The sequence below is a fragment of the Eulemur rufifrons genome, chromosome 2 (genome assembly GCF_041146395.1).
Source record: "Eulemur rufifrons isolate Redbay chromosome 2, OSU_ERuf_1, whole genome shotgun sequence".
In the NCBI taxonomy this organism is placed as follows: Eukaryota; Metazoa; Chordata; class Mammalia; order Primates; family Lemuridae; genus Eulemur; species Eulemur rufifrons.
The window spans coordinates 4,504,626-4,525,401 of record NC_090984.1 but is presented as its reverse complement, the minus strand read 5'-3'; the positions used below and the strand labels follow the sequence as shown (position 1 = coordinate 4,525,401).

General features: G+C 59.6%; 1 protein-coding gene and 1 pseudogene across 3 annotated transcripts; both read left to right on the top strand.

Moving 5' to 3' along the window:
• Positions 1 to 469, top strand: part of LOC138388242 (NACHT domain- and WD repeat-containing protein 1-like) — a 30,654-nt pseudogene extending 30,185 nt beyond the window's left edge.
• Positions 470 to 2,979: 2,510 nt separating this feature from the next.
• On the top strand, positions 2,980 to 19,635 carry PDE4C (phosphodiesterase 4C). 3 transcript variants are annotated; one of them, XM_069493796.1, is made up of 15 exons: positions 2,980 to 3,230; positions 12,091 to 12,282; positions 12,839 to 12,875; positions 12,963 to 13,036; positions 13,208 to 13,260; positions 13,610 to 13,722; positions 13,796 to 13,889; positions 14,622 to 14,785; positions 14,955 to 15,053; positions 15,464 to 15,628; positions 15,706 to 15,805; positions 16,427 to 16,581; positions 18,142 to 18,264; positions 18,457 to 18,639; positions 19,118 to 19,635. In XM_069493796.1, exons 1-15 carry the CDS (start codon positions 2,995 to 2,997, stop codon positions 19,448 to 19,450), a joined length of 2,121 nt encoding a protein of 706 aa, XP_069349897.1. In that variant the 5' UTR covers positions 2,980 to 2,994; the 3' UTR covers positions 19,451 to 19,635. The 3 variants fall into 3 exon arrangements, with proteins under 3 accessions (XP_069349897.1, XP_069349898.1, XP_069349896.1); XM_069493795.1 differs by lacking the exon at positions 2,980 to 3,230 and adding an exon at positions 9,016 to 9,149; XM_069493797.1 differs by lacking the exons at positions 2,980 to 3,230; positions 13,208 to 13,260 and adding an exon at positions 8,993 to 9,149.
• The last annotated feature ends 1,141 nt before the right edge of the window (positions 19,636 to 20,776 follow it).

Sequence of the window (20,776 nt, the reverse complement as noted above, 5' to 3'; positions counted from 1 at the left end):
TCAGGGAGGTAAATTCACTCGGGGGAGAATAGGATGGAGATAGTGCTCTGTGGGCCAATCTAGGTCACTGGGTGAGGGCGTCTCAGAGACTCACAGTCCCCCGGGTCCTAGTGAGGTCTCATGCCCAGGAACTCACTCATGTCTTGCTGGTATCTCTCCAGTGGGTCCGGGAGTCAGTGGATTCTGGCTTGGCCCCTGGGACCCCCCTCAGTGGTGGTGTCATCTGGAGATGCTTCTCAGGGACCCCATTGCTGCCACCTTTGTCAAGCTGCCTTGGGCCCCCCGGAGAGGTCGAGCCCAGTGCCAGTGTGGTGTTCACCATGGAGGCTCAAGGGACAGAGCAAAGCCACAGCAGGACCCCAAGCAGGTGAGGAGGCAGGTGGGATGAAGGGGTCTGCCCCGGGAGAGGAAGAGCAGCTCGTTGATCTGAGCGTTGTTTTACCTTGTCCAGAAAGCATTTGTGGAGTAAGCACCTCCTGGGAAGTATACTGGGACCCAGCCATGGATAAGGAGGTGCTCACAGGGTGACGGTGGAGACAGAGTCATACCAGGTGGAGACAGCACATGGAGATCTTGCTGTGATGGAGGAAGATCAGAGGAGCCCAGCATGGGGGTGGAGGGTCAGGGAAGACTGCTTGGAAGGAGTGGCCTCTAAGCTTAGCCAAAAGGATGAAGACAAGTCAACCCAGGGTATTGCAGGGAAGGGTATTCCAAGCAGAAGGAACAGAAGGTGCAAAGCTTCAGACTCAAGCAGAGCTGGAAACAGATCAGTGTGGCCGGAGGGTGGGAGGGGAGCCCAGAGCGATGGGGAGGGGCTGGAACCACACAAGACTTCACTGGGTGCACTGGACAGCCATGGGGGTGTTATTTTGGCATGGGGGAGGTTGATCATATTGGCATTTAAAAAATTCCCTGTGGTTACTGTTGGGGAGAATAGGCTGTCAGGGCAAGAGTGGAAGCAGCCAGAGGCCAAGGAGGAGGTTTGGGCAGCGTCTGGGCAGGAGAGACTGCCTGGACCAGGGTGGGAACCATGGGCTGGGGAGGAGTGGGCACATTTGGAAGATATTTACAAAGTAGACACACTAACCATTGGTGGATGACAGCAGAAATGGGAGAGAGGGCAAACCGTCATGGACAATACCAAGTTTGGATCCTGCATGTGTGACATCTCTTTTAATCCTTGCAATGATGCCAAGAGTTGGGGACACCATCATCACACTCATTTTCCAGAATAGCAAACAGGCATTGGGAAGGGGAGTGACAGAGCCAGCCAGTTGCCATGTCGTTCACCACTGGGCTAAGGTGTCTCCCAGGGTCAGCTCGGGGGCGAGGGGGGAAGGCAAGGACTGAGCCACCCACGTAAGGAGCAGAGAGGGAGTCACTTGTTATGCATCACACAGCAAGATGTGAATGGTACTGGGGCTTCAGCTCCATCTGTCTGAGTTCCTGGCGCAAACACTTCCTTTTCTCCAACCTGGGACATAGCTGTGGCCAGGGGGAGATAGTCTCCATGGAAAATACCCCGTTGAAAGCTTCTGAGCCCCCCAAAAAATATCAGGGTTTTTCCTGACCCCCCAAATCTGCTGCACCAAGTGGCCACCAGCAGCTCCAAATGCCCCCCTGGCCCAGCCCAGAGCCCACAGGGGGCCTCCACCAAGTCGTGTCTGAGACTACAAAGCCCCACCTCCTCCTGTACCACACCTATTCATCCAGCCCTGTGTTGTTCACTTCTTTTAACCATGATGGAAAATGTTCTCACCTCTCCTTGCCACTTCCAAGGAAATTACCCCTGAGACCAGGAAGCGTGGTGGGTGGGGACTTGAGTTTCCAGAACTGGAAGGGAGGGGCAGGCCTGGGATTTGAGGGCAGGAATCGTGGCTGTGAGGTGGGGCCTGGGACATCACTGGGCGAATGAGATGCCACCGTCTCCGCTGAGGGTCTGGTGTTGGTGAGGCTATAAAAGCATGGGAGTCTCAGGACTGTTCCCGCTGCTTTTCCTGAGCTTCCGCAAAAGGTGGGTTTCCCCCGTGCCAGCCCACCCCCAGCTCGGCTGCACCAGGGCTTGGGAGTGGGGAGGGTCTTAGAAGCAGAACTAGGATGTTTCTGAGAGACCTGACTTACCCTCTCTGCCCACCCCACCAGTGGCTCCTCGGAGGCCCGGCCAGAGGTGGCCTCTGTGTGTCCGTCTCAGACATGGGAGGGCCCTGCCACAGCCCTGACGATTTCCTTGTCCTTTCAGCTCCGTGCCCCGCGTGGGTAGGGGTTTTAGCGATCCAAAGAGACCCCGTCTGGGGCCGAAACGCTAAGCCTACCTTCCTGAGGTCGGCAGAAAGACTGCCATTTGTGCAGCCCCTTGACTCTGCTTCTAGACTCCTCCTTGCCGCTGTCTCTGTCACTGGGGAGGGTTGAGGACCCGCCGCTGCTTAGCTTTCAGCCCCTCCTGGGTGGAGGGCGCCCTGGTCTGGGGGTGCTCCCAAGCCCTGGCTCCCTAACTTGCATTCGGCACCAGCGGGTCGCGGACAGCTCCTCGCGGTCTCATCCCCCCGGAGCCCCTGAATCTACCTTCTTCCTTTTCAGCACCAGAGGGAGGGACAGCGCCGCGACACTAGGGGGTCTCCCAAGACCCTGCCTCCCTGCTCTCCGCTCGGCAGCAACCAGGAGGACAATTTCTGTCTTCCCCACTGCAAGTCTTTGTCTTGAGTCTCTTCCACCCAGCGCTAGAGGGGACCGCAGACCGTTCTGGGGACTGGGGGTCTCCTAAACCCCTGTCCCCACCCCGCACCCCGCACCCCTCTGCAGCCCTTCGGCACCAGCCAGGCATCGCCAGCGCCTCCGTGTCTGCGCACCTTGAGCCGCTGCTTCCACCTTCTCCCGCCCCAGCACCTCGGGCGGGGACAGCTCCTCACCGTCGCCTGCACCCCTGGCCCCGGCCGCCCCGGGCGGGCGCGCACGCTCCCGGGTGCCCGCTCTCGGGGACGGCCCCTCCGCCGGCATATGGAGACCTCGCAGGTCGGCGAAGGCGCCGAGACAGGGCTGTGTCTCGCTCGCAGCCGCCAAAGCACGGCCAGACCCCCCAAGCACCTCTGGCGACAGCCCCGGCGCCCCATCCGCATCCAGCAGCGCTTCCACTCGGACCCGGACAGGCCCGCGGGCTGCCGCCGGCGGGACTGGAGCCCGCGGCCGGGGCTCGGGAAGTCGCGACGCTCCTGGCCCGTGTCCTTCCCTCGGCGGTAGGTGGGCGGGGGCAGGGCCCGCCCGCAGCGTGGGGGAGGGGCGCCGCGGCCTGGCGGGAGGGGGGGAGGGTCCCCGCTGCTCCGGGGGGCGGGGGTCTCTGCTGCTCGGCTTGGCGGCGCTTTGGAGTAAAAAGGCTATTTCTGCTTGGGGTGGAGCTGGGGGTGGTGGTGTCATGATTGCTCGTGCTTCCGTGTGACAGGGTGTGCCCAGACGCGATTGGGTCCAGAAGTGTGTGTGTGTGTGTGTGTGTGTGAGCAGCTGCCGCCCGTTGTGTACTGGGACCTGTCGTGCGAGATGTCTCTGGGTGACCAGCTGTGTTGGGGTGTTCCCGTGTGCTCACACTGGCGCGTGCGCGTCCACTGGCAGCTGTCCACGTGTCTGTGTGTTTCCCCTTGAGGTGCCTGTGGATGTGTGGCTGGGTGTGACTGTCCTCACTTGGACCCAGCTGTCCGAGGGCTCTCCAGACCCTGGAATGTCCACCGGTGTCCGCCTGTGTGTGTTGGGGGGGAGGTTGTAGCCACCTCACGCCTGGAGGTGACCCTGGGGTGCTCAGATGTACATATGTGCGCTTAATATATAATGATATATATTTACCTATATTTATAGCTTATACATATATATATGGTATGTACGAAGGGGGCCATTGCAGGCTGCCACCAGCGTAGGGAGAAGGAGCCTCCTCTATGGCCCGCCTTGCCGCGCCCCGATCCGCCCGCGTTCCCCCCCTCCCCGCCCTGTTAGCCCGCAAGAGGAGGGGAAGCCCCTTGGGAGGCTGAGAACAGGATGTTTCTGCCCTGCAAGAAAGGAGGGGCTGCTGCTCCTGCTTCCTATACACCGGGCGGGGCTGTGTGTGTGGATAAGACAGAGACAGAAGAGACTCACGGAGAGTGACATGGGATCACTAAGGGGCCAGGCCTGGGGGTCTCCAGCTGCTGGGTGGAGGCTTGAGGGCCAAGGAGGAGGGTCCAGAGACCTAGCAAGGTCAGGTTTGAGTCCATGCTGGCTGGGTGGCCTTGCGTGAGTTGCTTCCTCCCCCCAGTGGCTTAACTCTGCCCCGTCTGGGTGCTGGACCTGCAGGGCTACTGGCTTCTTACCTGATGGACAAGCCTGCTGCTCCAGCAGCCCGGGAGGTGCCTGGGGCAGTTGGGCCCCACAGCCCAGAGGGGTTGGAGCTGTTCCCAGGTGACCCAGCAGGCCGCTTGCACCCCTCCTTACCCCCTAGCCCCTCCCGCCCCAGCCCTCCTGGTGACTCATGGTTTTCCATTTTCAAGAAAGAACAAACAGAGCGTGGGTGTGAGCCTGTCTAGGGGAATACCCCATGTGAGTCTGGGAGGCAGGAGTGGTGGACGGTGTGTCCCTGCAGTGTGCGTGTACACACACACGTGTTGGACTACACGTCGTGGGCGCTGCGGTTATACATGTGTGGGCGTGCACGCCCGCGCATGCGTACATGTGCTGATGGGAGGGGTGGGCTCACCCCTCAGGAAAGCCCAGGGAAATCGGGTTCAATGCCAGGCCCCGCGGCCAACCTGCTGTGTGCTGTTGAGCAAGTGGCAGCGCCTCACCGAGCCTCAGTGCCTGCATCAGTGAGATGAATGTCCTGCACCCGAACCTGGCACACACTTGATCCCCAGCTTGCCCTGTGCTGGGGCACAGCCACCGACAGGGAGGTGCTCACAGGCTGATGGTGGAGACAGACTCATGCCAGGTGGAGACAGCCCAGGGTGATCATGCTGTGATGGGGAAAGACCAGGTCACCACGGGAGCTCCTAACCTAGCGTGTGGGTAGGGATCTGGGAGGACTGCTTGGAAGAAGTATCATATCATATAAGCTTAGCCTGAAAGATGAAAGAAGTCAGCCAGGGTTAAGTGCGGGGAAGGGTATTCTAAGCAGAAGGAACAGAATGTGCAAAGCCCCAGGCTCAAGAGGATCAAGTGTATAAGGAGCTGAAAACAGATCAGTGTGGCTGAGGGTGGGATGGGAGGCTCTCTGTTTATGCCATAAGCATTTACAGAGCACCTACCGAGTGCTGAGGGCACAGCTGGGAGCTAGGCAGACCTGGCCCTGCGCTGGAGGGACTCACAGGCAAATAATCATGACAATAAATGTGACATTGTACCCAAGACTGGAGGGTGTTCTGAGAGCATTTCCCCAGCTAGTCAGGGGAGGCTTTCCAGAGGGCTGACTGTCCAACCGCCACCCAAAAGATAAAGCATTCGCGGGACCAGAGCAATCAGGCAAGGGCCATGGGGGGTGGGAAGGAGCCTGGCTGACCCAAGGAACAGCAGAGAGTGGGCTGAGAGAAGGGAGGCCAAGACGGGCCACATGGGGACTCTGGGAAGTGTGAATTCAAATCCGAGGGCGATGCGGAGCCATGGGAGGGTCTAGAGCGGGGCGGGGTATGATCTGACCCATGTGAACATCCACAAATGTGACTCAGCCCCCGCCCTCCTTGCTCTGCTGGAACCCTGCCTGGGGACTTGAGCAAGTCTCTCTTCTCTCCCAATATCAGTTTAATCATCTGTAAAATGGGCATTTTTTTTTAAAAGACAGAGTCTCACTCTGTCACCCAGGCTGGGGTGCAGTGGTACCATCATGGCAACCTTGAACTCCCGGGCTCAAGCCATCTTCCTGTCCCAGCCTCCCGAGTAGTGGAGACTATAGGCAGGCGCCACCACGCCCAGCTACTTTGTGTATTTTTTGTAGAGATAGTGTCTCACTGTTGCCCAGGCTGTTCTCAAACTCCTGGCTCAAGCGATCCTTCTGCCTCTGCCTCCCAAAAGGCTAGGATTTCAGGTGTGCGCCAACACACCTGGCCTAAAATGGGCATTAAAACACCCATTTTTATCTCTCTGGAGTCACTAGGCAGCAGAGGAGAAAAGTGCCTGCCCAGGGAAGGGACGCTCAACTCGGATGGGGAAAATCAAGGCAGTGGTGTGCTAAGAGCACCAGAGGCCGCTGGGCACCTCCTCGGCTCGTGCAGTAATGTAGGAACAGGGTCAGAGCGGGGTCCTCCCGCCCACCTCTCTTTCAGCTTTGGTCCCTTACCCAGAAGGGCTTGGGGCCTCCCAGGGTCAGGTGGGCGAGGCTTTGAATTCTGAGTCCTGGCTCTGTGGCCTCCCCTTGCTGCGGCTGTTTCTCCATCCAAAAAGCTATTAGTTAACACATTACTGTTAGAACTGCTAATAAAATATTTAAGTCTATTAATGAAACATTAACGGTAAAACTATTGGTAAAATATTACTGTCAGGGCAGCCCTGCGCCTGCAGAGGATGAAGCGAATTAGCATATGAAGTGGGAGCGGCACTAGCTGGGAGGCCCCCCGCTGGCCCTGGCTCCAGCGAGCGACCCTGGCCTTGCAACTTACTGCATGTGTGTCATTGGGCAAATGACCATGCTGCTCTGTGCCTCAGTTTCCCATCCTCCAAATGGGAATAGCAATCCCCACTTTATAGACATCCTCTGAGAATCAAATGACTTTTCCATTCACAGCCCTTGGCTCAGTGCCAGGTGCTTTGGACACATTCAGTTTGCGTCATTTTGTTCAGTCTTAGCCTTCCACTTATTTTATTTCTTTTATTTATTTATATTTTTTTTTTTTTTTTTTTTTTTTGTTGAGACAGAGTCTCACTTTGTTGCCCAGGCTAGAGTGAGTGCCGTGGCATCAGCTTAGCTCACAGCAACCTCAAACTCCTGGGCTCAAGCGATCCTACTGCCTCAGCCTCCCAAGTAGCTGGGACTACAGGCATGCGCCACTATGCCCGGCTAATTTTTTCTATATAGATTTTTAGGTGTCCATATAATGTCTTTCTATTTTTAGTAGAGACGGGGTCTCGCTCAGGCTGGTCTCGAACTCCTGACCTTGAGCAATCCACCCGCCTCGGCCTCCCAGAGTGCTAGGATTACAGGCGTGAGCCACCGCGCCCGGCCTATTTCTTAATATTTATTTATTTTTGAGCCCAGGCTGGAATATAGTGACATTATCATAGCTCATTGCAGCCTCAAACTCCTGGGCTCAAGGGAGCCTCCTGCCTCAGCCTCCTGAGTTTCTAAGACTACAGGTGCGCACCACCATGCCCGGCTAATTGTTTCTGTTTTTTGTAGAGACGGGGTCTTGCTGTGTTGCTCAGGCTGGTCTCGAATTCCTGGCCTCAAGTGATCTTCCCGTGTTGGCCTCCCAAAGTGCTAGGATTACAGGTGTGAGCCTCTGCACCTGGTCTTGCCTTCCATTTTATGCCTGCAACTTCAGGGGAGGGCCTGAACGTCTCTGTGCCTCAGTTTCTCCTTGGGGACATGGGACCATCATAAGCCCCTCCCACAGCAGTGCAGTAGTGTCAAGGCTCCTTAGACCCTGGCTCCAGTGTCTGCTCCAGGCCGGTCCTAGCAGCCTCTGTCCCCCGGGGACGGCTATAATTAGGACTGGCCCCAGCAGCTACAGATGGTATTTTTGTCTTGGGGACAGCTCGGTCCAGTTCCCACCAGGTGTCTTGTTGCAGGGTTGTGGGAGTTTGAGGGGGGTTTCTTGCTGGACCCCTGAGACTCCCCATCCTTCTGGGCTGTGTGACCCATCTCTGAGCCTCTGTTTTCTCATCTGTATAATGGGAGAATCATGTTTTCAGCCTTAGTGCAGTTGGCTTGGGTTCTTCCACTGAAGCCCTGATCAACGGGATTGTATCTTAGGTGCCCCAAGATTGTAAGAAACGTGGGTACCATTTCCCTGGGGACACCAGAACTGATGCAGACCCCCAGGGCAAGGCCCAGGCTGGGTGAGGGACGGGGCCAGGGCTCACCCCACAGCAAAGAGCATGGTCAGGCCTCAGCTGGGAGGTGACCTGATTCTCTGCCTGTGACATGAATGTTCCGGGTCCTTCCTCTGTGTGTGACACCTGAAGAGGCTCGGTTTCCTCTTCTGTAGAATGGGACAGGGTCAGTCTGACTCCACTACCCGGAGGATAGCGCACCCAGAACACACTCCGGGATGCCCCCAGACACCAGCGGCCCCCCTTCCCGGGCCAGTGGGGTCCAGCCGGAGGCGAGGGGAGGCAGCTGAGGCTTCCCAGGACGGAAGGCTTGGCGGGGGCCGAGTGCGGATGTTTGTCCATGGAGACAGTGGAGAGGGGAAGGCATCCGGAGACAGGGCCTGGGGAATGTCAGAGCAGGTGGGGTCATGTGGGGCCAGTGCTGGGAGAGATGGGGCCGGGTTTGCGCCCTGCTGCCCTGCAACAAAGACTTGTGCCTGTGACCACTTCTATCTAAGCCTCAGTTTCCCAACCTGGCAAAGGATTAAGGGTTTGTGGTTTCTGGGCAGCCCTTTGGTGTCTCTGGGCCTCAGTTTGTCCATCTGGAAAATGGGCAGAGGAGGATTGGGAACTTTGGGTGGGTTCTGGGCAGCCCCGTGGCAAACTCCATGCCTCAGTGACCCCCTGATAATGAGGGCAGGGTGGCCGAGTGTCTCGGGGCACCTCCCCTTCCAACTGTCTCATCTTAACTCTTTTCAGCCATTATAGCCCAGCAAGCTGCACAAACGGGGACATGCAGAGGAATGTGGGATAGGACCCAGGTTCTGGGCCCCAGTGGGGAAAGAGGGGGAGTAAAGAGTTGCATCTGACTCCATGCCTCAGTTTCCCCGTTTGTCCCGGTGGTCGTTATTAGGGAACGGTCCAGCCGCAAGGCGGGGCGTTGCGCCCTCTGCCCGCTCCCCGCTGGGCCCCGCCCCCGCCGCTGTCCAGAAAAGGTCCCGCGCAGCCCGCGCCGGGTCCAGCCTCCCAGCGGTCCGGGCCATGCAGGGCCCTCCAGTGCCCGCCCCGGGCCCCGGGCCCGGCTCTCCGCGGGGCTCCCCCGGGCTCTTCAGGAAGCTCCAGGTGAACCAGAGCATCCGCCTGCAGCGGCGCTTCACCGTGGCCCATCCGCTGTGGTGAGGCGGGACGGAGGGCCTGGCGGGTCCCCAGCGGCGGGAGGTGAGGGAGGCAGGAAAGACACAGACGGCGACAGCTGGGGCCTGGCCCGGGTCAGGGCACGGGGGCTGTGCCCCTTCTTCCCTCTCTCTGGTTCTCTCTCCCCTACACTATGTCTGTCCCTTGCGCTTGGTGACTCTGTTTCTATCTCTATCTCGTCGTCCCGCCGTCTGGACACACGCCCAGGGGACCGGCCCTCTGTCCCTTCCCAACTGTGCGGCCCGGAGCAGGACGGGCTGAGGCTCACGTCTCCCCCCGACTGGCTGCCGGGGCAGACGGGCCGCGCGTCCTGGCGGTGGGAAGAGGGGACCCGGCATTCCTCCGCTGGCGTAGGCCACCGCCGCCACCATCCCGTCCCAGCACCAGCGACCCTACGACCTGGGGGCTTCACAGCGAGTCCTGGGTGTCCACGGAGGAAGACCTGATTTGATGCGGGCTTTGGGGACACTGTCTGGGAGTTAACGGCTGAGAGCGGCCCGTGCCGCCTGAGCGGGGCGGCCCGCTTCTCCGTTCCGTGGCATCTTCCAAGGAAGGACACTGCCCACGGCTCTGGGTTCGAATCCCCACCCTTCGAGACCCGGCCACGACCTCCTGGGGGCGGGGGCGTGAGTCTGGGGTCGCGGGTGTGCGGCTTGTGGGCGCCGACTGTGGCTGGCACCTGGCACTAGGGTCGCGCCAAATTGGCACCTACTTGGCAGTTTGGCACCCGGAGGCTCAGAGAGACAGGAGGTCCCTTCTGCAAGGTCACACGGCCAGTGACAGCTGAAGGGAAGGGAGGCGTGACCGTGGACCCTGACAGCACCTTTTTACCGTGGGAGGGCGGTCCCCGAGAGTGACCTCAGGACACCAGAGGTCAGCAATGAGAGGTCCCTTCTGCGGGCCCCATAGGGAGCGCATGGGCGTCGGGCGGCACACCGGGTCCCAGAAAGGGACGCTAAAGGAGGGCGGGTCCACCGCACGCGGGACCCGAACCCAGATCCCAGGCATGAAGCCTTCAAGTCTCCATGCCTCAGTTTACCCTTCCAGCCGAGGGGCAGCCGCGCGGTTTGCACAGCCGCAGCCCCACGGAGCGCGCGTCATGGAACCACAGCCTGACCCGGCCTGGCCTGCCCCTCCCGGCTAAGTTTAGAGCAGGAGGAAAAACAGCCTCCCCCCGGCCCAAGAAAATCCACGCTCACCCCTTAACCCTCTGCTAGGTCCGGAGCAAGAGACAGGAAGCCTCCTGTGTAGCAAAATGCTGTTTATTTTGAGCGTCTGGGTGCAGATGGGTGAAGGCCAAAGAGCCTCCAGGAGAGAAAAGGCGAGAGAGAGCCTTGGGTTTTACAGGGAGTTCCAGGGGCAGCAAGTAAGTGGGCCAGAGCAGCCGATTGTAATTAATTCTTTTTCAAACAACCAGCTCCTGGGACCCCCGTCCCAGTCCCATCCAAGTCACATCCGTCGTGCAGCGGCGTCGCCCTTATCAGGGGAGCCAGGGAGGGATGAGCACCGTCTGGGTCAGGCAGCGGGGAGGAGTGCCGGCTGCAGCTGTCAGATCTGCAAGGTCGGGGTCTCCCCGGACTCCCGCCGCTATTGTTTTGCAAGCCTCAGTTTTGCATTAACCACATTCTGTCCTATACATACTTTTCGGGTTCCCACCCGGAACAAACCTAACGCCCTCCGCGCGCGGGATCAGGATTCGAACACCCTGCCACGCTCCTGGCCTCAGTTTCCCTATTTGTCCACAGGCGCGCTGTCCTAGAGCCTTTGGGGAGAGGCGAGAAGAGGGCGGGGGCGCCGCCCGCAGGTCTCCCCCTGGTAGGGTGGTTTGGGGGATCCGCCGCCGCGGGTCGGTCCACAGAGCCGACTCCCAGCGCCACCGCCGCGGCCACAGCCGAAGGGCAGGGAAGGGTCAAGGAAGCCCCGCCCCCCGCGCTCCCGGGCGGGGACTCTCGCAGCCTCCGACCTGCCCCCGGGAGCCTAAAGACTCCCGAACCCACCCGAGTGTAGCCGGACCCAGCCGAATATGCCCGATCCCGACCCGAGCGCCGCCCGGACTTGCTCGAAGCAGGCCGAGCGCGGCCGGACGGAGGCGAGCGCGCCAGCTCGGGCTTCTCCGAACCGTCCCGAGCGCAGTCGGATTCGGCCGAGTCTGATCGAACCCTCCCGACCGACCTCCAGGGCCACGTCCACCTCCGAGAGGTCAGATCGGACCCCGACCCCCCCGGTCGTACTTGACCGAGCTGGGCGAGAAGGGGAGAGCAGGGAGGCCAGGGCGGCGGCGGCGGCGAGCCGGAGGTGTGGCCCACGGCCCTGGCGCGGGGCGGAGCCGGGATGGCCAGGGGCGGGGCCAGGCGTCCCCAGAGGTGTGGCCAAGCTGGCTGCGGTGGGACCTCTCTGGACAGTGAGGAGCCCGAGAGAGCCGGGCTGGCCCTGACCCCCGTCAGGTGGAAGAGCCCAAGAAACTGATTCCAGCCCCCGTGTCAGCCATGCGAGCTAGATCTCAGTTTACCCCTTTGTAATGTGGGCGCCCAGTCGCAGTCCTCGGACGTTCCATTGTGACCCCCTAAGACAGTCCTGGGATGGGCCACACCGCGCCCATCTTAGAGACAGGATGCTGAGGTCCAGCGAAAGGGGGATACCTGTCTGTGGTCAGACGGCCACTTTGGGGAAGATCTGGAACTCAGCTCCTAGAGTCCAGAGTGACCCCAGTGCGGAGGGACGCTGGGGTGCAGATGCGGGGACCAGCGAGTGACAGGTGCAGAGTCCCCGAGAGGGTACGGCCGTGGGGCAGATGGACAAGCTGGAAACAATTGCCGGAGCACAGCGCAGCCCCAGGGAGAAGGTGACAGGACGGGTGCAAGCCACAGCTGGGCGCGTAACTGCCAGCACCCTCGTCTCTGACCATGCCTCCTCTGCCTTCAGCTTTGACCTGGAAAATGGGCTCCCGGGCGGGAGAAGCACCCTGGACCCTCAGTCTGGGCCCGGCCTGGGCCGGATCATCCAGGCTCCTGCCCCGCACAGCCAGCGGCGCGAGTCCTTCCTGTACCGCTCGGACAGCGACTATGAACTCTCGCCCAAGGCCGTGTCCCGGAACTCCTCCACAGCCAGCGACCTGTGAGTTTGGGGCTGATGGGATGACACCCTGACCCTCTGTCCTTCCTTGTTTTTCTATTCAGCAAACTCCTTCAAGTGGCCATTTGAGCTAGGTTTTGAGGCTTAAGAAGGAGTTTGCCACAGGGAGCTCATTTATTCAGTGAGTGTGCTGCGAATGGTATCAGGTGATCTTCTGTGCTTGGTCTTATGCTGGGGTGAGGTGGGGGTAGTAATCCAAAAACATTAAGCCCAATTAGCAGCAACTGAACAAACACATTGATTTGAGCTTCCTGGTAGCCATAATGAAAAGGGAAATATAATAGTTTCTGTCCTGTCTCTATGAAGATCCCTACTGCCCCTAGGATGGTTCTCCCATTTATGAGATGCAGATAAAGTGAGTGAGTGGTCTGAGGGGCCATGGTAGCTCCCCGGGAGAGTTGGCTGAGGGGAGCCCAAGGACCAGGAGGGTACTGGGAGAGCACGCCCTCAGCTGGGGACACAGTGTGGTAAAGGCTGGAAGGCGGGAACGCGCAGGTGCTCTCCTGGCCACTCTCCCTGATGGTCCGTCTCCCTGCAGACACGGAGAAGACATGATTGTCACACCCTTTGCCCAGGTGGGTGCCCACCCTTATCAACCCCCTTGAGCTGTGCGGGTGGGACCGACATCTCCTTCCCACCACTGACCACCTCATTCCCGACAGGTCTTGGCCAGTCTGCGCACGGTTCGGAGCAACGTGGCGGCCCTTGCCCACCTGCAAGGCCATGGGGCAGCCAAGTAGGCAGAGGGTGGGGGTGGGTGCAGGGCCGGCAGGGACAAAGTGGGCAGGGCAGAGGCAGGGCCTGGCCGGAAAGGGGGTGGCAAGCTGGGCTAGGGCACTGGTGCCTTCAGGCTGGGGTGTGGGGCCAGGTTGGGCGGGTGGGCCACCCCTGAGCCTACTGTTCACAGGCAGGCATCGGCCGGGGACTCTACATCCAGCAGCCAGCGCCCTGCACCTACAGGTACTGTCCCTATTCCTCCCTTCCCCCACTGAGGGACCGCTGTCACCTTCCCTTCTGTATCGGTGGAGACCACCCTTGAGTCCTCAGGCTGCAGCTGATTGTGGCCTGCCTCCCCCAAAATGCCCCACGGACTGAGTCCACCACGCCCGTGTTGCCGATGGGGAGGCTCAGGCTGGTCCAGAGAGAGACAGAGACCTGCCCATGGCCACATAACGGCCACTTGGGGACAGATCTGGAACTTGGGCCCCAGTGGGAAAGGTTTCAGGGTCCAGGCGCAGAAACGGAGGCATGAAGGGCACAGGGTCCCCAAGTGGGGGGTGCGACAGGCCCTGACCAGCTCGACTCCCAGAGGAGCCTGGGCAGAAGCTGGCACTGGAGACCCTGGACGAGCTGGACTGGTGTCTGGACCAGCTGGAGACACTGCAGACCCGGCATTCGGTGGGGGAGATGGCCTCCAGCAAGGTGAGGGCCGCACAGCCCGGACCGCCTGCCTCTGCGCACAGCGCCCCCATCCTCACCTCCTACCCTCCCCCAGTTCAAGCGGATGCTGAACCGGGAGTTGACCCATCTCTCTGAAACCAGCCGCTCCGGGAACCAGGTGTCCGAGTACATTTCCCGAACCTTCTTGGGTGAGCTGTGTGTGTCACTACCTGGACAACATCATAGAAGTAGTAAGAAGGGAGAGAAAGAAAGACTTCTATTACAGAGCTGATAATGGGATAATTTGAGCAGGGTACTAAAGGATGAATAGGAGTTCACTGGATTAAATAGTTCATTGTCAACAAGCCTCAGCCCTGGGCCTGGCCCTGAAAAGACCCAGTCTGGAGAGAACAGCTGGACAAAGACACCCCCAGTCCCGTGGAGTCAGGACTGAGGGAATCAGAAAGAGAGCAGGGAGGTCATCCCAGAGGAGGGGGCATTTGAGTCTTAGGGAGACAGAGCCAGACATGGACACCCCTAGCCCCATTGGTCAAGGCTGAATCAGAGGAAGGAACAGGGGAAACGTCTAGGAGGAGAGGACATTAAAGCTAAGGTTCTGAAGCATGAGTAGAAGTTTGCCAAGGAGGAGTTGGAACCGGACACCAGTGTGGGAGATGGAAAGGACACTAGGCTGTCTGGGAGAAAATGCTCTTGGGTCCCAGGTGCCTACGAGCCATGCCTAGCAGAAGGGCTCACTGAGTCAGCCATGAACAGAGGACGGGGGAAGCTACAGGCCAGAGAGGGACTTAACTGTGAGCTTACCGTGGCCATGTAAAAGGACAATAGGTCGGTCCTGGGGCTTGGCAGGGTCTAGGCCCTGAGGCCAGGCAGGACGACCCCGCGAGCAAGCTGGCTTCCCTGAGTCTCACGTGCCCCCGCAGACCAGCAGACGGAGGTGGAGTTGCCGGGGGGAGCCACTCAGGAGCCCGCGCGGCCCATGTCCCAGATCAGCGGCTTGCATGGGCTCCGCCACACTGCCAGCCTCTCCTCAGCCACCGTCCCACGCTTTGGGGTCCAGACTGACCAGGAGGGCCAACTGGCCAAGGTGGGTCCGAGCCGCAATGCTGAGCCCTGGGCTCTGTGTGGATGTCCTTGTCCCAGGCCTCACTTTGCCCACTTGTGTCCTGGGGCTTGGTGTGGGACCTGGGTGGGGGTTGGGGCTCCAAAGTCTGGGAGAGTTGGGCTGGGGTAAGCTCCAGCCCTTCACATTTTAGGAGCTGGAAGACATCAACACGTGGGGACTTGATGTGTTCAAGGTGGCAGAGCTAAGCGAGAACCAGCCCCTCACAGCCATCATATTCAGCATCTTTCAGGTACCTCCCCTGCCCTTGGCTTCCAGTCCACCTGGGGTTTCCTTTGCCCTTTCCTACCCCAAGACCTCAGGGATGCTCGTTTTTCAAATTCTCTCTAAAACCCCTGAATGGGATAATTTGGGTAGAGTACTGAAGGATGAATAGGAGTTCACTAGGTTGACCAGTTCATTGTCAACAAGCCTCAGCCCTGGGCCTGGCCCTGAAGAGACCCAGTCTGGAGAGAACAGCTGGACAAAGACACCCCCAGTCCCGTGGAGTCAGGACCGAGGGAATCAGAAAGAGAGCAGGGAGGTCATCCCAGAGGAGGGGGCATTTGAGAGGTGGATGGGGCTCGGGAGAGAGAAGCAGTAGGAACAGTGTGTGCTGCAGCCCAAGGCCAAGGCCCTGACCAGGGGCCTGTGGTGGACCAGGAGCGGGACCTGCTCAGGACCTTCCAGATCCCAGCAGACACGCTGGTCACCTACTTGCTGACCCTGGAGAGTCACTACCACGCTGACGTGGCCTACCACAACAGCCTGCATGCCGCCGACGTGGCCCAGTCCACGCACGTACTGTTGGCTACACCCGCCCTCGAGGTACCACGTGGCAGCCAGGTGGCGGGCGGTGCGGGTGCGGAGAGCCTGGCCTCACCTGTCCTGCCCCGCCCGCTCAGGCTGTGTTCACAGACCTGGAAATCCTGGCTGCCGTCTTCGCAAGCGCCATCCACGACGTGGACCATCCTGGCGTCTCCAACCAGTTTCTGATTAACACCAGTGAGTCGGGGTGGGGAGCGGGGGGGCCCTGCCTCCGCCCTGTCACCCATGTGACCTCAGGCAGGCCCAGTCTCTGCCCTGAGCCTGGTCTCCCCATCTGTGAAATGTTGGTGACAGACTTCGCTCCCTTCAGGTGATCAGAGCAAGCCTGGTACACAGTAGGTGCTCAATAAGTGAGAGACTAACAAGCCGTGCCAGAACTGATCTGGGTCCACCAAGATCTGAAAGTTTAGAATCCTTCAAAGGAGTCTGAAAAACTCAGTTGATAAGCAATTATTGGGCACCTTTTGAGTACAAGCACTGGAGTGCTGGGGGCGAGAGTGAAGCACCCCCACTCAAACCCAGAGTGCAGTGAGAGGAAGTGTCAATTATTCGTTCAGCCAGCACTCAGCACGCACTGTCTCCTGCCATGGTGGTCCCTAGGAAGCGTCCTCGGTCTTGGGTAGGCACAGCCGAACACAGACACCCCCAACCCTGGGACCTGGGTGGCTTCTTGGAGGAGGGTGCATTACAGTGGGGCCTTCAACGCATGAGTAGGAGTTCGCCAAGGATTCCCAAAAGCCGCCTTTGGGGGATGCAGGCCGAGTGGGCAGGACTTGAGACCCTCGGCTTCCCCTGCAGACTCGGAGCTGGCGCTGATGTACAACGACGCATCGGTGCTGGAGAACCACCACCTGGCCGTGGGCTTCAAGCTGCTGCAGGCAGAGAACTGTGACATCTTCCGGAACCTCACCAAGCGCCAGTGGCAGGGCCTGCGCAAGATGGTCATCGACATGGTGAGGCCGCTGCGGTCACTGGGGCCGGAGGGGTGGAGGCGAGGATCGGGACTTCCTCATTCCCTGCACACGGCAGGGTGGCCGGCGGTTCAGCCAGCCCCGGCATGTCCCCACTCTGAGCCTGAGCTTCCTCTTCCGTAAAATGCGGCAGTGACTGCCCGAGCCCTGGGCAGGGGAGGGCCTGGCTGCGATTTGCACAGAGGCCACATGGCAACCGAGTTTCTAGGGTTCCGGGTACAACTTTTTCTAAGCCTTAAATTAAGCACATCTGTCCGTTTGATTTTTTTTTTTTCAGGTAGGGGGACATCAATAGGTTTTGGGGTCTCGTGCCTCATTCAGCCACGTGAGAAGCATCTATTGAGCAATTATTGTGTGCTTGGCCTGGGCTGATGCCCAAGACACTTCTTGCCTTTGGGAGATGCGTGGTCGGGGGGAGAGATGGACACGTAGGTGACGACGGCCCTGCAGGCAGAGCCATCATGGGGGAAGTTCAAGGAGCTGTGGGAGCCCAGACCTCATAAGGAGGTCAGGCAGGGGTTGCTGAGCAGGGAACCCTGAAGCCAGCATGTGCAAGATGAGGGGGGCTGCAGATGGGGAACAGTATTCTCAGGAGAGGGAACAGCATGCGGGGAGGGCTCAGAGGAAACCAGACTGTGGCGTGAGGAAGAGCTAAAAGTTTGGCAATGGGAAGTTGGGGCTTTGAATAGTATTGGAGGCAGAGGAGAGGTTTGGGGAGAAGTTTTGAGACTTTTGTCTGATTTTCAGAGAGGCCTGTGGGCCACATCTGGGTCCCTCCTGGCTGGGCTGGGTCCACATGGGTTTTTACTTTTATTTTTATTTTTTATTTTTTGAGACAGAGTCTCGCTCTGTTGCCCGGGCTAGAGTGAGTGCCCTGGCATCAGCCTAGCTCACTGCAACCTCAAACTCCTGGGCTCAAGCGATCCTCCTGCCTCAGCCTCCCGAGTAGCTGGGACTACAGGCATGCGCCACCATGGCCGGCTAATTTTTCTATTTTTAGTAAAGATGAGATCTTGCTCTTGCTCGGGCTGGTCTTGAATTCCTGACCTCAAGCGATCCTCCCGCCTCGGCCTCCCCGAGTGCTAGGATTATAGGCGCGAGCCACCGCACCCAGCCCCACGTGGGTTTTTAAACACCTGTGTCCAGAGCCGAACTTCCCTCCAAATGGCTGGAAATATCAATAACGCTCCGGAGCCCACGACAGACTCACGGAAGTCAGGGCCCTCCCCAGCCTCGAACTCTGCTGTGGCTCCCGTGGCCTCTGGCTAGAGCCCCGGAGCCCCTCGATGTCTGCGCCCCTGTCTCTCTGTGTTCACCGGCGCGGGCACAAGTCTGCGGAGCCCCTGGCGGAGCCCAGCCCCGAGCCCCGCCTGAGAGCGGGCTGCGCGGTGACTCCTGTCGCACTGCACGGTTCAGAACGCTGAGGCTCAGAGGGCCGAGGGTCTGAGCGCATGCGGCAGGTGGGAACCGGGGAGAGAGGGGGACAGTGCGGACAGAGTCCCCGTGCCTGCGTGCCTGTCACCTTCCGCTGCCTGTCCCCAGGTGCTGGCCACAGACATGTCCAAACACATGAACCTCCTGGCTGACCTTAAGACCATGGTGGAGACCAAGAGGGTGACAAGCCTCGGTGTCCTTCTACTGGACAACTACTCCGACCGCATCCAGGTGTGCAGCTCTCATTTAGCTGCATTTATGAAGTGCTGACTGTATACGGAGCTTGAAGAAACGCATGCCTATGCCTTAGCCAATTCGTCCCTTCCCAGGCCTCGGTCTCCCCCCTGTAAGATGGATGTGTCTGTGGCGGGTTCAGGGCTGGCCGGGCCTGGCCAGCGCCCTCCTGAGCCTTGTTCTCCTCAGGTCCTGCAGAACCTGGTGCACTGCGCGGACCTCAGCAACCCCACCAAGCCGCTGCCCCTGTACCGCCAGTGGACGGGCCGCATCATGGCCGAGTTCTTCCAGCAGGGCGACCGCGAGCGTGAGTCGGGCCTGGACATCAGCCCCATGTGTGACAAGCACACGGCCTCGGTGGAGAAGTCCCAGGTCCGCAGGCGGCTAGGTCGGGCGGCAGGCACTGGGATGGGGGAGGGGAGGAGAGACTGAGCTACCCCGCAAGCCCCCTGTGACCTGGGCTGGCCAGCGAGGCGGTGCACCCTCATGGTGCTGTCTGCGCTATGCCGAGTTGGACCTGGGACCCATTCTCTCTGGGCTGGAGGGAGAGGGACTTGCACTCCCGGGGTTCGGAAATGTGTGTTCTGGGCGACGTGGGAAATGCGGGAGGGGCTCCCAGTCTAGGGGACACATACATTCAGCCCTGTGGTGTCAGGGCTGGCGTTTGAGGAGTCAAGAAGGGGCAAGGGAGGCCTCCTAGAGGAAGGGTTATTTGAAGAGGGTTTTGAAGCATGAGTAGAAGTTGGGAAATGTCATTCCAGACAGAGGGAACAACTTGGCCAAAGATGTGGAGGCTGGACTGGCTCTGGGTTCACCAGGGCTCACTGCATGCCTGCCCCGCCCCCCACAGGTGGGTTTCATTGACTACATCGCCCACCCGCTGTGGGAGACCTGGGCTGATCTGGTACACCCAGACGCACAGGGCCTGCTGGACACACTGGAAGACAACCGTGAGTGGTACCAGAGCAAGATCCCCCGGAGCCCCCCGGACCTCACCAGCCCTGAGTGGGGAGGCCCTGACAGATTCCAGTTTGAGCTGACTCTGGAGGAGACGGAGGAAGAGGAGGAAGAAGAGGAAGCAGCATTAGACAGGGAGTCCTCGGAGTCACCTGACACTAAGCTCCTGTCCCCTGAAGCCAGCCAAAAACCCAGTGACCTACACATGGACAACCACAGGACTTAGGGCAAGCCCTTTGGCACCAAATGATCCCTAGTGCATGGACTTTCCAGGAAGAGGTCCCAGGTGACCCCTGCTTCGCTTCCCCACCCATTGAGGGGGACCACTGAGCTTTTTGTTATAGGCAGGTCTCAAGGTCTAATTGGAGGCACCTGGCTGGGGTCCACTCTGACCCCAGGCTTGGCTGACAGAGCTCTCTAAGGGGCTGGGCTGGGGGCAGCCTCTTCTAGCACCCTTGGGATCTCCCCCCTGGACTTCTGTCCCTGGCATGAAGGGGAGAGGTCTCTGCCTTCAAGGTGGCCCCTGTCCACCTTCTCCAGTGGTCACTCTTAGGTCACATGCATCACTTAATTCTTTCATCCTTTATCAGATATTTATTGGGCGTCTACTGTGTGCCAGGCCCGTGCCTGCTCCCTGCCTCTGGGGCCACCCTGTACAAGGGGTGGGGAGCCGGCGCCAAGGAGAACCCCCCGAATATGCCTCCCCGTCCCCCCTAGCAGGCCTGCTGCAAGATAACGGGCCGCAGATGGGGCTTTTCAGCACCAGACCTTCGCCCAGACCTGATTCAGGATGTAGAGCTGACGGGGGGAGGGAAGGATGGGGGCTCGGCGGGAGCCGCTGCTTCACGTTGCTGTATTTCCTGTCTTCGGTGTCTGTGGCTGTGTGTGTCCCCTGCTCGCTCTGCCTCGGGACCTGCTGCCGGGTCTCCCACGTGTTGTTCCTCTTGTGGAGGAGCACAAAAGCACAAAATTTCCCCTCGGGGCAGACATCCGTGTCTCCTGGTCCCGAAGCTGCCTTGGACTGCCCTAGAGGGAGGGAAGCCCCTGACGCTTTCTTGCGAGCATCATAAGCCCTACTGGGCCTCAGTTTCCCCTCTTTGATCCTCATACTTGGAGAAACTCTGGTTGGAGAGTGGAATATCTTAGAAATTTGGGGCATTGAGCATTTGTCTGGGGTGAAATCAACCCTTCAGGTCTTAAGACACCTGATTACCCAAATTAGTGTCCTGCCCATTTCACGGAGGGGCAACTGAGGCGCAGAGGGGTCCTGTTGCCAGCTCAAGGCAGAATATTAGCTAGCGGCACCCCTGGGCAGCGGGAGTGGGGTGGGGTCCAGCGCAGTGCTCAAACCTCGAGTTCGATCCCTGCCTCCCCTTCCCTCGTCCTCGGGTGCCTGAAAATCCGTGTGTGATCCACGCGTCATCACAGCCGCCCCGGCTTGCAGAGCAGCTGCCTTCATCCGTCAGAGCATAGCGCCGATTGTGCATCATCACAGTTAATGCTAACATTCTGCAGCGAGGGAGAACTAAAAGCCATCTGGGGGCGAGAACTT

Coding starts and splice junctions, on each gene's coding strand:
- PDE4C (XM_069493796.1), top strand. CDS start 2,995: ATGGAGACCTCGCAGGTCGGCGAAGGCGCCGAGACAGGGCTGTGTCTC. Junction 3,231..12,090: donor CCCGTGTCCTTCCCTCGGCG/GTAGGTGGGCGG, acceptor CTCTGCCTTCAG/CTTTGACCTGGAAAATGGGC. Junction 15,629..15,705: donor TGGCTACACCCGCCCTCGAG/GTACCACGTGGC, acceptor CCGCCCGCTCAG/GCTGTGTTCACAGACCTGGA.